This window comes from Phytophthora ramorum, assembly GCF_020800215.1.
Source record: "Phytophthora ramorum isolate Pr-102 chromosome Unknown Phyram_PR-102_s0003, whole genome shotgun sequence".
In the NCBI taxonomy this organism is placed as follows: domain Eukaryota; phylum Oomycota; class Peronosporomycetes; order Peronosporales; family Peronosporaceae; genus Phytophthora; species Phytophthora ramorum.
Genome location: NW_027150649.1, coordinates 4,761,716 through 4,774,191, shown reverse-complemented (window position 1 = coordinate 4,774,191; position 12,476 = coordinate 4,761,716). Strand labels below are relative to the sequence as shown.

At 58.9% G+C, this 12,476-nt stretch overlaps 5 protein-coding genes across 5 annotated transcripts; 2 read left to right on the top strand and 3 right to left on the bottom strand.

Moving 5' to 3' along the window:
• Nucleotides 1-236: 236 nt before the first annotated feature.
• Nucleotides 237-2,436, bottom strand: KRP23_4540 (Bidirectional sugar transporter SWEET14; the record flags this gene model as incomplete). The annotated part of the gene is made up of 3 exons (XM_067889507.1): nt 237-657; nt 1,728-1,954; nt 2,434-2,436. The coding sequence occupies 3 exons, from the start codon at nt 2,434-2,436 to the stop codon at nt 237-239; spliced, it is 651 nt and encodes a 216-aa protein (XP_067748662.1).
• A 2,554-nt stretch (nt 2,437-4,990) lies between these two features.
• KRP23_4539 (Arginine--tRNA ligase, chloroplastic/mitochondrial) lies at nt 4,991-6,907 on the bottom strand (the record flags this gene model as incomplete). The annotated part of the gene is made up of 1 exon (XM_067889506.1): nt 4,991-6,907. The coding sequence occupies one exon, from the start codon at nt 6,905-6,907 to the stop codon at nt 4,991-4,993; it is 1,917 nt and encodes a 638-aa protein (XP_067748661.1).
• A 132-nt stretch (nt 6,908-7,039) lies between these two features.
• KRP23_4538 (PHD finger-containing protein) lies at nt 7,040-9,889 on the top strand (the record flags this gene model as incomplete). The annotated part of the gene is made up of 1 exon (XM_067889505.1): nt 7,040-9,889. The coding sequence occupies one exon, from the start codon at nt 7,040-7,042 to the stop codon at nt 9,887-9,889; it is 2,850 nt and encodes a 949-aa protein (XP_067748660.1).
• Nucleotides 9,890-9,977: 88 nt separating this feature from the next.
• Nucleotides 9,978-11,119, bottom strand: KRP23_4537 (putative D-xylulose reductase A; the record flags this gene model as incomplete). Its single annotated transcript, XM_067889504.1, has 2 exons — nt 9,978-11,033; nt 11,108-11,119. 2 exons carry the CDS (start codon nt 11,117-11,119, stop codon nt 9,978-9,980), a joined length of 1,068 nt encoding a protein of 355 aa, XP_067748659.1.
• A 957-nt stretch (nt 11,120-12,076) lies between these two features.
• KRP23_4536 (Glycerol-3-phosphate dehydrogenase 1-like protein) lies at nt 12,077-12,449 on the top strand (the record flags this gene model as incomplete). Its single annotated transcript, XM_067889503.1, has 2 exons — nt 12,077-12,145; nt 12,246-12,449. The coding sequence occupies 2 exons, from the start codon at nt 12,077-12,079 to the stop codon at nt 12,447-12,449; spliced, it is 273 nt and encodes a 90-aa protein (XP_067748658.1).
• Nucleotides 12,450-12,476: the final 27 nt, after the last annotated feature.

Below are 12,476 nucleotides of genomic sequence, written 5' to 3'. Positions count from 1 at the left end.
GGAAGTGTCTTGTCTTGGTAACGTTGAGGTAGAAGCTTGTATTACAGGTAAGGCTTGTTTTGGGGCGACAGCTACAGCTTTTAGCTCTGCAGCTGGTCCCTCTCTCTCTCCTTGCAGTTTACCCGTTTGGGGAGGAGCGCACTGGATGGTCTTCCTCTCTGGTACACGGTCGGTCATCTCGACGCTACCAGTCATTGGCTTCGGTTGTGGATTCTTGTCGACGGTCAAAGATGGGTTCAAACCGGGGACCGCACGGGCTCATAGACTGGGGACTTGACCACGTCGAGGGCCACGCCATCCACCGGCGACAAGATGAGAGCCTCGCACTTGGTGTCCACGACGTCGTCCTGCGCCTCCACGCGGCCGCTGTGCCGGAACTTGACGCACAGCGCCACTTGGACGGCGCTCAGCGCCACGCCCAAGGCGTTGGGGCTCAGCACGAACATGTCGTCGGCCAGGATGCCGTAGAGCACCCAGAGCGAGCCGTTCACGAGGTTGACGCAGCACATGGTGGCCGGGAGCGAGGCCGCCGACTTGGTGCGCAGGACGAGTGTCATGGTCTGCAGGGGCGACGCGTAGAGGCACACGTTGATGGCCACGGCCACGTAGCCCACGACCTTCTCCTGGACGTCGGCCGCGAGCGAGATGACGTCCGTCCTGCAGAGCACCACAAAGAGCAGCACGAGAGCGACCCACAGGGCGACGGCCGCCCCCGTCTTGTGCAGCGAGGCGCGGTCGGAGCTCCAGCGGTAGAAGACCACGGAAAAGCCCAGCGACGTGACTGCGCCGAGCGCGTTGATGGACATGACGGGGAAGTAGGTTTCGTTGAGGAAGCCGTAGACGGCCCACGTGTAGCAGTTGACGCCGAGCATGAGCACGGGCAGGATGCGGACTTCGCCCGTGGACTTCTGCGCGCGGATCCGCCGGAAGTCCGGGGAGGGCGAGAAGAGCAGGACGATGGTCGTGACGGTGGCCGCGATGTTGACGACGTCGAGCGCCAGCATCGTGGCGGCGGCTGCGAGGAAGGACGCGGAAAATGCTCTGAGGCTGCAGCAGGACGGCGATCACTTGCTGCAGCCTCGAAGCGACGTCGCCGAGTATCGCGAGCGGGCCAGGGCCAGTGGTTCGCTCATCTCTCTGGCGACTCTCCTCGGCTCGTGACGCTACTATCGCCTACAGCGCTGGCTGCAGGCGGCAACGGCCTTCGCTGTCTCGCCAGCTTCCCGATTGGCCTGGCTGGGGCCCGGACATCAGTCGTGCGTGGAGGGTGACGCGAGCATCGGTGAAACCATCTCCGTCGAGCAAACTTTGGCGCGTGAGTGACGTTGGCGTCTGGGACGATGAGGACAGCCGGAAGCGGTTGAGTGTGCTTGCGAGACTCGACTGTACATGTATCGCTTGAAGTTGAGTCGCGACAACGCGATACACGTGCAGGAGCAGGTCGTCGATGTGCTTCGGATTCACCCTTCAGCTTAGTCACGTCTTCGGGCCCCTGCGCACTTGCACTCGGCGTCCGGAAGGTGGCGAGCTGGTAGATTTTTCAGCCAAGGGCGCAACTCCTGAGTCCAATTGTGCAACCGGCGACTCTGACCAGCATCTCGTCTAGTCGTCTGCGGTCTTGAACTTGGACTGGTACGAGGCCAAGAGGTTGACGCAGGACGGAATCTCTCGTTTGGTGTTACTAGGCTGCCTGCTCTTCTCTCGAGAACTGGTCCAAGCCAACTCACGCGGATGTGACCTTGACGCCGTAGCTCTGGGCCAGCAGCGGCCTGGCTTCCCCGCGCACGAGCGGCGTGAGGGAGGTCGACTGCGGGAGGAACTCGGGTCCTTGCATGGCCATCTTGATGCTCAGCTCGTCGGCCTTGGACGCGGACGTGAGGACCGGCAGCGGCCGCGCGCGCTCGTGTCCCAGCTCCGTCTCGGGCGGCGGCGGGTACGCGACGTAGAGCGCCACCTGCAGGATGCTCGCGCCGCATTCAGTTTGATGACGCCAGAGCAAGGTATTCGTTTATGATAAAAATGTTGTCGTCTTACCGTATAATGCCTCCTCGCGTTATCGATGATGTCCTTAATCAGAGGGTATGGGACGGGACATATTCCGTCACCTCTTTTTAGTGACTGGTGTAGTTATTGACTGTAGCCGTTGCTCGCGCAGCACAAACTGAGAATGGTTGATCAGCTAATGTCATGGTGTAAGATGCGAGTGGTGCTTTAGGAAGACCAAGAGTGGTTATCTGTAGGTAGTCACTATTGATGAGCATTGTTAAATCCGGGAAGGTTCGCTTGACTATTGGAATGCGATCCCCCTGGTATTAACAACCTCAACGCAAACCAGGCTTCACGACATGAAATTGGTATTATGTATTGGGTTTATAAGGGGACGACAAGTTCCGTCCGTGTATTATAGTGCTGGTGGGGATATATCATGCTCACCATGATGCTGCTCTTGCTCTAGAAGCGGCCATTGCCGCGGATCTTCTTGAACACGTCCTGGATCTCGGCAGTCGTCAAGTTCGACGTCTCCGGGACCAGGTAGTACACGAAGACGGTCGAGAGTGCGGAGATGACCGCGAACGGGACATACTTGTACGTGTCCAGCGCCGTGGCCATGTAAGGGTAGCCGATGCCGACGAGCAGGTTGGCGGCCCAGGCAACGAAAATGCCAATGGACACGACCGAGCCGCGAGCGTGATCCGGGACGACGGCAGCGACGACCACGAACATGATTGGGCCGAGGCAGATAGCGAACGAGAAGACGAAGGCAGCAGCAAGAGCGACCGTCGCTTGCGGAGCGTCGAACGCGAGGGACAGCGTGATCCCGACGGCACTGACGCACATGCCGACCGTACTGAAGAGGATCATCGGGCGGTTGCCGAACTTGGCCGAGATCATACCCGAGCACAGCGTCGGGATGAGGTTGACGATAGCCACGATGATGTTGCAGACACGGCCGTCCGCGACACCAACGCCGCCGAACAGGCTGGACGAGTAGTAGAAGATGGAGTTGATACCCGTGAGCTTCTGCATGCACGCGAGCCCCATGCCGACCACCAGCGGTCTGCGCATCTCGACTGCAAACAGCTCGCCCCAGGTGAGACCTTTGCCCTTGATCACAGTCTCGTGACCAACCTCACTCCAGCACGGGGTCTGCTTCTCCACATCCACCGCTTTCTTCTCCGGCTTGATCCAGGACAGTGCGGTGTTGACGTTCTCTTCACCGTAGAGCCGAACGAGCACCTGCTCGCCCTCCTTGCGGTGTCCGTGGAGCAGCAGCCACACTGGAGACTCGACCATGACGAAATGGGACAGAGCCAAAAACAGCGTTCCTAACACGATGGGGAAGCCGGCGATAATCCGCCAGCCTTGGTCAAAGCCCAGGTAGAAGTGCGTGGTGTCGACCAGCACGATGCCGAGGTTGATTCCACCCTGAAGGCCGATGCCGAGCTTCGAGCGAAGGTGAGGAGGCGCAATCTCGTTGATGTAGGTCCCCACGCATCCGGTGCTAGCTCCCGACGCAATCCCAGCTAAGAGACGACCGAACGCGAACGCCCAAATGTTGGACACCGCTGCCTGGATCGTAGCGCCAGCGATGATGAAGCCGCAGTTGTACATCAGCGCTCGCTTGCGTCCTACTTGATCCGAAATCTTGCCGACCAAGAGAGCCCCGATCATTCCACCAAACACCCAGGCATTGACAACGACCGTCCACTCCGCCTTAGAGTGTCCAGGGAACATGGTGCACGTGCCATTGGCGACGGGGCGAGCGTTGCAGTCTTTCTCCTTGTTGAACTTGGAGTAGTTGAGCTGGGACGTCGACCATCCGTACTGCATCGAAATCATGACTCCAAGTAGCACGCTCGTGTACAGGACCCATTTTGGTTGGACAAGTGCTGCCTTCGAGTAGTGGCGGGGCAAATTGCGCGTTGAAACACCCTTGATCGACTGGTCTTTATTCACATCTTCGGTGGCAGTAAGAGGGGCCTCCTTTGCAGGATGGTCACCTGGCACACTAGGCTTTACCTCCTCGGGAGTGAGAACTTTGTCGCGCTCTGCCGACATGCTGCTCGTTAGGTTGGTCTTTATTGAGCAAGTAGACGGTGACTCTGCTGGTGTTGACAGAGTTGCTTGAGCAGGAAGTGGAAGGTTGAGTTTTGAAGAAGCAGGTGGAAGTCGCAGGGTGAGGCACCTCGTGGCAAATTTCAGGGCAATGGTTTCACCGCCCGAGAGCACTATTTTTGCTGGTGTTCGACCCACACGCGTTGATCGGCAAACTCCATCTCATGGTGGAAACCCAAGCTAGGCCAAGGTGGCATCGTCGACACCTTCATCCGACCCAAGCTATTTTCTCGGACGCGTAAAGAAATGAGGGCCATCGATCGCACGCAACTTCCGATCGCTATTGTTGGCGGTGAGCTTTCTCACTCGCACCCTGCGGTCTTTTTGGTGCTCGATGCTGACGTGGTTCTCCATGCGAACTTCAACAGTGTACTGGTCCAAGGCCAAGATACACTTCAGATCTATAGACCAGCGCTCTTTCCATCTTCTGACGATACTCACGAGATAGTGCCCAACAGTACTGAAGACCATGAACCACCAATGTGTCGACCATGAAGGTGGTTTCGCAACGGCACTGTTATCTCGTCACAACGGGGCGGTTTTCATACCCTGCAAGGTTGGCCGATTCCGGTGTCACATCAGAATACGAGCCAACTCCTCTCGGACTGCAATAGACGAACATGTCTTTGTCACAGATATTCCGCTCTGATGAACGCTCATCTCGCGATGAATAGCGCTCTGAAGTCATGTTGAGTCCGGGCTTTCATTCTTATCCTGGACGCCATTGATCTTGACAATAACCGCACACCATGCTGGACTCTGTTGCAAAGCCCTCGTGGGTGCTCTGTACAGGGGACGACAAAATGTTATGCGAGCTCGGTAGCTAGAAAATGACGCAGTCGTGGCAGAACCCAACGATTCTATTTGGCTTGCCTCACATGCGATCCACGGCTTCAACGCCGACCAGCTGCAGCCCACGTCGTAAGACAGCGTTGGTTGCGGCGCACAGCAGAAGACGACTATCTTGACGAGGATCATGAAGCACACGACAGTTCTCGTAGAATCCGTGGAAGTGGCCAGCAACACGGAATAGGTAGTCGCACAGGTAGTGAGGGTACAGATGTGCTAAAGTGGCAGCCACCTCATCATCGAACTGGGCCAGAAGCAACGCCAACGCACGCTCGGACGGATGCCAATCAGCCGAAGCGAGCGCCAACACGTCCTGAGCTGCACTGCTGTCGCTTGAAAGACCAAGTAAGGCGTCCCAGGAGGTCTGGTCTCCATTTAATCCACTAGCCTTGCGGAGAATACCTTGGAGTCTTGCTGACGCGTACATGAGGTACACCCCAGTGTTGCCCTTCAGGTTAAGCACGTTGCTCATGATGAACTTGTAGTTACGCTCGCGCTGTTGGGCCAGTTCAAAGTAGCGCACAGCAGCGTCCCCAACAACACGATTCTGAGCGTCCACCTGCTTTTGTGTCAAGCTGAGCTCGTTGACAACGACCCCGGTCGTAGCCGATGCCAAGGCTTGGCGTGAACATTCCGCGGCCGCACCGTCCAGCAAATCCTCCAGGTAGTCGAAAGCACCATTACGCGAGCTGAGCTTAGTGCCGTCGTGACCCAGCACCAGACCGAACGGCGCATGGGTCAGCTTCACGTCCTCTTTACCCGGTCGATTTGTCCAGCCAGCTTTCCGCGCGGCAGCAAACAAGTGTTGAAAATGCAGCTGCTGGCTCTGGTCTGTGACGTACACGACCTCATCGTATTGCGTGGAGTCCACGCCAGGGAAGCCGTGGATGCGCGAGTGTAGGCACGCCAAGTCCACCGTGGCATACAGGAACCCTCCGTCGCTCTTGCGAATGAGCATCGGAGGTTTGTCCGGCCCGTCCAGGAAAATACCCAGCGCACCTTGGGATGTCACCGCCAAGCCGCTCTCCTCCATCTTGGCCACAGCTGCGGGCACCAGCGGCATGTACGTGGACTCTCCGCGCTCCGTAACGTTCACACGAAGCCGGTCGAAGATGCGCTGGTAGGCCTCTCGACTCACTTGGCACGCACGCGTCCACGTCTCGCGGACCTTGGGGTCCACTGCGTCGTCCGAACCGAGCTGTTGCAGCTGCAGCACCACATTGTCTACTTTGTGCTTGAAGGCAGTGTCTATCTGTCCTCCGAGTTTGCGCTTTCCCGCCTCGTAGCACGCGCCCAGCTGAGCGTCCGTGAGCGTCTCGAGCGGCACCTGCTGCTCCATAATCTCCACGATGAGGGTGGCCAGGGCGGACCCGACATCACCCGTGTGGCTCACGCGCGCCACGCGGTGGCCGCGGAACTCCAAGAGGTTGCAGATGGTGTCGCCTAGCACAGACGAGCGCAGGTGTCCCACGTGCAGCTTCTTGCCCATGTTCGGCGCTGCAAAGTCCACAATAATGTCCTTCTGCTGGTCCTCGGGGAGCTGCGTGGGCTTGATACCGTCCGTGGCCATGGCCAACGCCTGGCGGGCGACCCACTCGTCGTGCAGGACGAGGTTCACAAAGCCTCCGTTGGTCACGAACGCATCCTTCAGAAGTGGACACTTTTGATGTTCAACGGTAGGAAGATTGTCCACAATGGAGTTAGCGAGCTCTTCCGGTGTAACACCAAATGTCTCCTGCTTCTTCTTCTTGGACGGACGGCTCCCCAGTTGTAATGCCAGACTCGTCTGGTAGTCCGCGTCGCTCTGTGCGGACCGACGCACACCTAGCGAGGCCGCGGGAAGTGCAGCTACGTCCACCGACGGCAGCGACGACCGCAGTGAGCGACGCAGCAACCGCTGCACGTGCCACGTGCACGAGAGCGTCGAGCGGGTCACCGCCATCTTCGTCCCAGCCACACACGCTTCAAACTGACACAACGCATGCACCACATGTGTATACCACCCCACTATGGTACCATCATTCCCACCCATGCACTCTCACCTTTCACTTCACAGGTGAGACCTTACACGATCATGGCGGACTCGCTGGAGTGCCCCGTGTGCTTCGAGGGCTTCTCTCCGGGCGCAGCCTTCGCGCGGCACGTGGCGTCCTGCACCTGCGCGTCCCCGTCTCCGCCTTCTTCTCCCTCAGCGTCCGCCCACTGTACGCGCTGTCTGCACGTGTACCAGGCTGGCGCGCTGCCCCACGAAATTACCTTCCACGAACACGAGTGCGCGCGCGTCAACGAGCTTCCGGACGAGGCCGCGGATACCGCAGAAGACGCGCGCAAGCCCAAGCGTCCGCGCAACGGCACGGGTGCGGCCGCCGCGCCGCGCGTATCGCTCTTCCCGTCCAGCTGCTTTCTGTGCGGCAGTGGCGGGCGCGGCCTGCTCCACTGCGGCGGAAGCTGCGCGCGCGCCGCCCACCAGAACTGCGTGGAGAAGCTGCAGGCCGCGGCCACTGGCCAACCGCTGTCCGTGGCTGAACGGAAGCAGGCGGCCGACGACTGGCGGTGCGCGCAGTGCGTGCGCGGTCTGCACCGCTGCCAAGGCTGCGGCTTCCTGGGCCATGCCTTGAACAAGTGCAGCGTGTTGGACTGCGGCTTCTTCTTCCACAACCAATGCGTACCCGATGCGGAGCAGGAGACAGTCCACGCGGGCTTTGTGTGCCCCAGACACTCGTGCGCCACGTGCGGCGCCCAGGAGACGGATATGCGCCGATGTAAGAGCTGCCAGGTGTGCTACCACATGACCCATCTGCGCTGCCCGCGCGGCGCGGCCGGACAGACGGCGATCGGAGGACTCGACCCGACCAACTTGTTCGTGTGTCCCAGACACGACGCAGAGACGATGACGTCCCCAACCAGCAGCGCGGACGCGAGCAACTCGCTGTGTTGGCGACTCACAGCCGGCGACGTGGTGCTCATCCTCGAGTTCAACAACGCGCTGCTGCCGCCGAGTGCCAAAACGGCGGCCCCTGACGCGGCCAACCACTGGGGAGTCGTGACCTCCGCCGAGGAGACGGAGCCGCTCGGACACGGCAACCAGCTGCTAAGTGTGCGGATGTTCGCGGACGACAATGTGCTCGTTGTGCCCAACCAGTACGTGGTGCGCGTTGCGAGCGTGTCGGACTTTGCGCGGCCTGTAGACCTCATCCGTCACTGCTTGCAGCGTCATGCTATGGTCGAGCTGCAACTGCGCCAGATGGCGGGCAACGTGGACGACGCTGAAGCGAAGCGCATTCTTCGTGCCAGTAACGCAGCCTTTGCTGCGCGACTAGAGGGGCTGGGTATGACAGAAGCCCAAGCAAGGGAGGATGCAGAGCTGGGCCTTGCGCGCTGGCGTTCGTTTCTCGCACTGCCGGAACCACGCCACTACGACGGCCTTGGTGATTCCGCGCCCTGTTATCTGTACCTGGACACCCGCGGATCTCGTCCTGGACAGCCAACCGCGACCAAAGCGAAGACTTCCGAAGCCACGGTGGATGCAGATGGAGATGTGTCGATGACCGACGCTGACACGGATAGTGGTGGTGCTAATGGATCTGCTGGTGCAGCTTCGGCGGGTCCCAATGGGGACCCATCAAGCCCTACTGGTGAGAAAACCGGTGACGAGTCGGTTGACAACGTGAATGAGATGCCTTTGGACAAGAATCCGATTCAATCGGCACCAGCCAGTCAAGAAAATCCTCTGCATCAATCCCAAACCAGCACGCAAGACACAGTCATGACTAACACTCAAGACACACAGCAGGAATCGTGGTCACAGGCAACGTCTACGAGTTCGTCCCCGACGGTTGATGTCACCACAGTTTCACAAAATTCGCCGGCTATTCCGCTGCGCATTAACGCCAACAGTGAGGCCCCAAGTGGTTTGGCCTCCGACGTGAATAGCAGCAACAAACGACCGGCTGAAGGAGCTAGCGAGGCTGCCAAGCGTCAAAAGATCAATACCGAGACGCCAGGGGGCTGGAGGACTGCGGCGTTCACGCCTACCACTCTCCGTAGACTATTTCCTGGAGCTTCTCTCAGTGCTGCGTCTGCCACACTGCATATCTCGCCCATGTCCGGAAGCGTGCGAACGATGCTTCCCCAGAAGCGAAAGCAACTGACCCGAAAGCAAAAAGTGCTCGCAGACATGCCGCCGATGCTATTAGAAGAGCTCGAGCGTGAGGCGCTGCGATACTTGGAGGAAGCCGATGAATCGAACCCAAAGCGGACACCACTTCCTGCAGACGCTGATGCATTCCCGTGGGCTGCTCGAGCTACGAAGTTCCGCCCAGCGTTCTACAGACCCACTGTGATGCTAGGCCACAGTGGTCTGCGTCGTCCTGGAGTGGATGCTATCAGTCGTTTGCTGGTGAGCCAGGACAAGCGTAGCATCAAGTGCTTTGTCCAGACTGTCGATGCCGCGACTGGGAAGGTGGCTACGCAATGTGATCATCTCAGCAAAAACCGAAGCACTTCGTCGGCGTCGCCAGCTTTTGTGTTCTTGGACTTGATGAGTTTGCGCAGCGTTCACGAGTTGGAGTCGGTGGTGCGTACACGGCTGGTCCAAGCTCTAGGCAAACGCACGCAGTACACGAGTCAGCATTTCGGCATGGATGCGCACCAAGTGCAGCGTTGGCTGGAGCAGCAGCGTCGCAGGAAGGTTGGCGAGCAGCCTCCCATTTCTCTGTGGTATTGCGCCGCCGACGGCGTCCGGCGCCACCTGGAGCTGAGCGAGTCGTCGTCCAAACCGACCGCGAAGGAGGTGCAGGCGTGGCTGTGCTTCTGTGCAAACGTGTGCCATCTTTCTGTGGTGATTGCAGTGCCGAACCGGGAGCATTCGACGTCGACGGCGATTGCAGCTCAACCGGTTGCAGTGGCCGGCACCGCGAAGTAAGTGGCAAGAGCGAGTAGTGAAGAAGGACGATGAATGCATTCAACAGTAAAGGGTTCAAAGCAACAACGATACGCCGAGCATCCGTGGCCTAGTTCTTGGGTCCTTCGATGAGCCACTTGATGCCGTTACCGAGCTTGACGTTGTCGAAGGCCTCCTTGGCTTGTTCGAACGGCACCGTCTTGGAGATCAGCTCCTTGACACTGAGCTTGCCGCTAGCGATCATGTCGAGCGCGAGCTGGTAGTCGCCGGCCGAGTAGCGGAAGCTGCCGGTCACGTGGAGCTCCTTGCCGCACAAGACGCCGATGGGGAACACGATGTCCGTCTTGCCCATGCCGCCCTGCGTGAACGAGCCGCCATTGCGCGCGACGTGCACAGCCGCCTGGATACACGGCTCAGCTCCACTGGCTTCGAGGACGACGTCCGCGCCCTCGCCGAGTCCGCACTGGGCGATGATCTCCTCGGCCATTTGCTGCGGCGTAGTCCCCGCCTTGCTCTTGAAGACGTGCGTGGCTCCGTGCTGCTTGGCGAACTCGAGGCGCGCGTCGTTGACGTCCACGCCGACGACGGTCGTGGCTCCGAACACGTAGCGCGCCACCTTACAGGCCAACATCCCCACGGGCCCAACACCAAAGACCACGACGCTGTTGCCAGGCTGCACCTTGGCCATGCGACAGAAGTGCACGGCCACGGCGGTGGGCTCGAGCATGGCGCCTTCCTGCATGCTCACGTTGGCCGGCAGCTTGTAGCAAAAGTCCTCGGGCATGACGTAGAACTTGGCCAGCGTACCGTCGTACGGCGGCGTGGCAGCGAAGGCCATGTCCGGACACAGGTTGTAGTTGCCCTCGAGACAGCGGACGCAGCGGCGGCACGGCACGCCCGGCTCCATGGCCACCTGGTCGCCCGGCTTGAGAGACTTGACGGCGGCGCCAACGGCATGCACCACGCCGGCCGACTCGTGGCCCAGCACCATGGGATTCTCCACCACGTACTTGCCGATGCTGCCGTGCGTGTAGTAGTGCACGTCACTGCCGCAGATGCCCGTGTAGCGCACGTTCACGATGACATCGTGCGGGTCCTTGATCTCCGGCACGGGGCGATCCTCGTACTTGACTACGTCCACTTTCTCGAGCACGAAGGAGAGGTTCTGCGGCCACAAGTGCGTCAGGCAACCAGACCGTTAGATGGTGCGAATGGGAGGAGAAAGGAGGAGGCACGTACCTGGGGAGCCATTGTCGATGGAGTCTTGGTTGGTGGCTTTCGTTGGTTGGTGGGGAATGGGAAAATCCTCCCGAGGCGCCGCTGGACAAACCTAGAGCTCTGGGATGAGGCGGCACTGGACGTCATGTTAAGATCGACTCCTTCAAGCGTCGCGGAGAGGTTCAACCACCACCAGAGTGAGTCGCGGATCAAGTATCACGGCTGGTTTGGGGGTTGTCGAGGATTCGTTATCGTCGTGTAGTGTGTTGAAGGGAGGATAACCTCAGACTGCAGTCCAAGGTTATCCTCAGAATATGAAATAGCATTTTAGCAGCCCTGACACTACCAACCATCCGAGTGGGTGTTGTTGGCTCAATCTGGAAAACCTCGGTGTGGATGTCAGCGTATACGCCTTCACGGCAATGTTACTGGCCAACTTCAAGGCGAATAGTTTCCCAGTCTGTTCAGTTGGCAATGCCTAACAATTTTTATCACGTGTTTCTTTGACGATGCCAACTTGGTTGGAAGATCTCAATTCGCTTAATACACGAAGCAATAATACTTTTATTAAAAAAGTTGAGGCTCCAAGTTTTATTGCAGTATTTTAACTGAATTTCTTGAGTCTTGTGGTGGTAAAGTGTCTACTTTTCTTGCAAAGATGATGTCGGTTTGGGCCATTTAACTGCTGCAAGCTGCCACAGAGTGGCCGTAGGCGTACAGTGTGGATATTGGCTCTGCAGCCTGAAGCAGGCAAGACCGAGCGACCTCAATGTGATGACCAAGTGATTTACTCTTTATATCGAGGTCTTCAGCCATTCCTAAACTTGCCGGCTACTGCACATTCCTCCTTCCTCCCCGTCTTTCAAGCTAAAATAATAATGCCGCAGAAAGTCTGTCTCGTGAGCTCCAGCAACTGGGGCTCGGCCATCGCCCCGCATCATCGGCGAGAACACGCAGAAGCTGCCCAAGACATTCGAGCGTGACATCAACATGTGGGTCATCGAGGAGCAGGTGGACGGCCGCAAGCTCACGGAGATCATCAACTCGCAGCACGAGAACGTCAAGTACCTGCCCGCTGCCGGAGAACGTCATCGCCGTACCGGACCTGCTGGACGCCGTGCGCGACGCCGACATCCTCATTTTTTGCGTGCCGCACCAGTTCCTGGGGCGCGTGCTCGTCTCCATCAAGCAGCAGGGCCTCAAGGAAGGCGCCATGGCCGTGTCCCTCATCAAGGGCATCAACTTCGACGACCGGGGCGTCGTGCTCGTGTCCGACCTCATCCACGAGGGCCTCGACGTCGACTGCAGCGTGCTCATGGGCGCCAACGTAGCCAACAACGTCGCGGCCGGCGATTTCTGCTAGTCGACGCTCGGTTGCGCCGATCTGCGC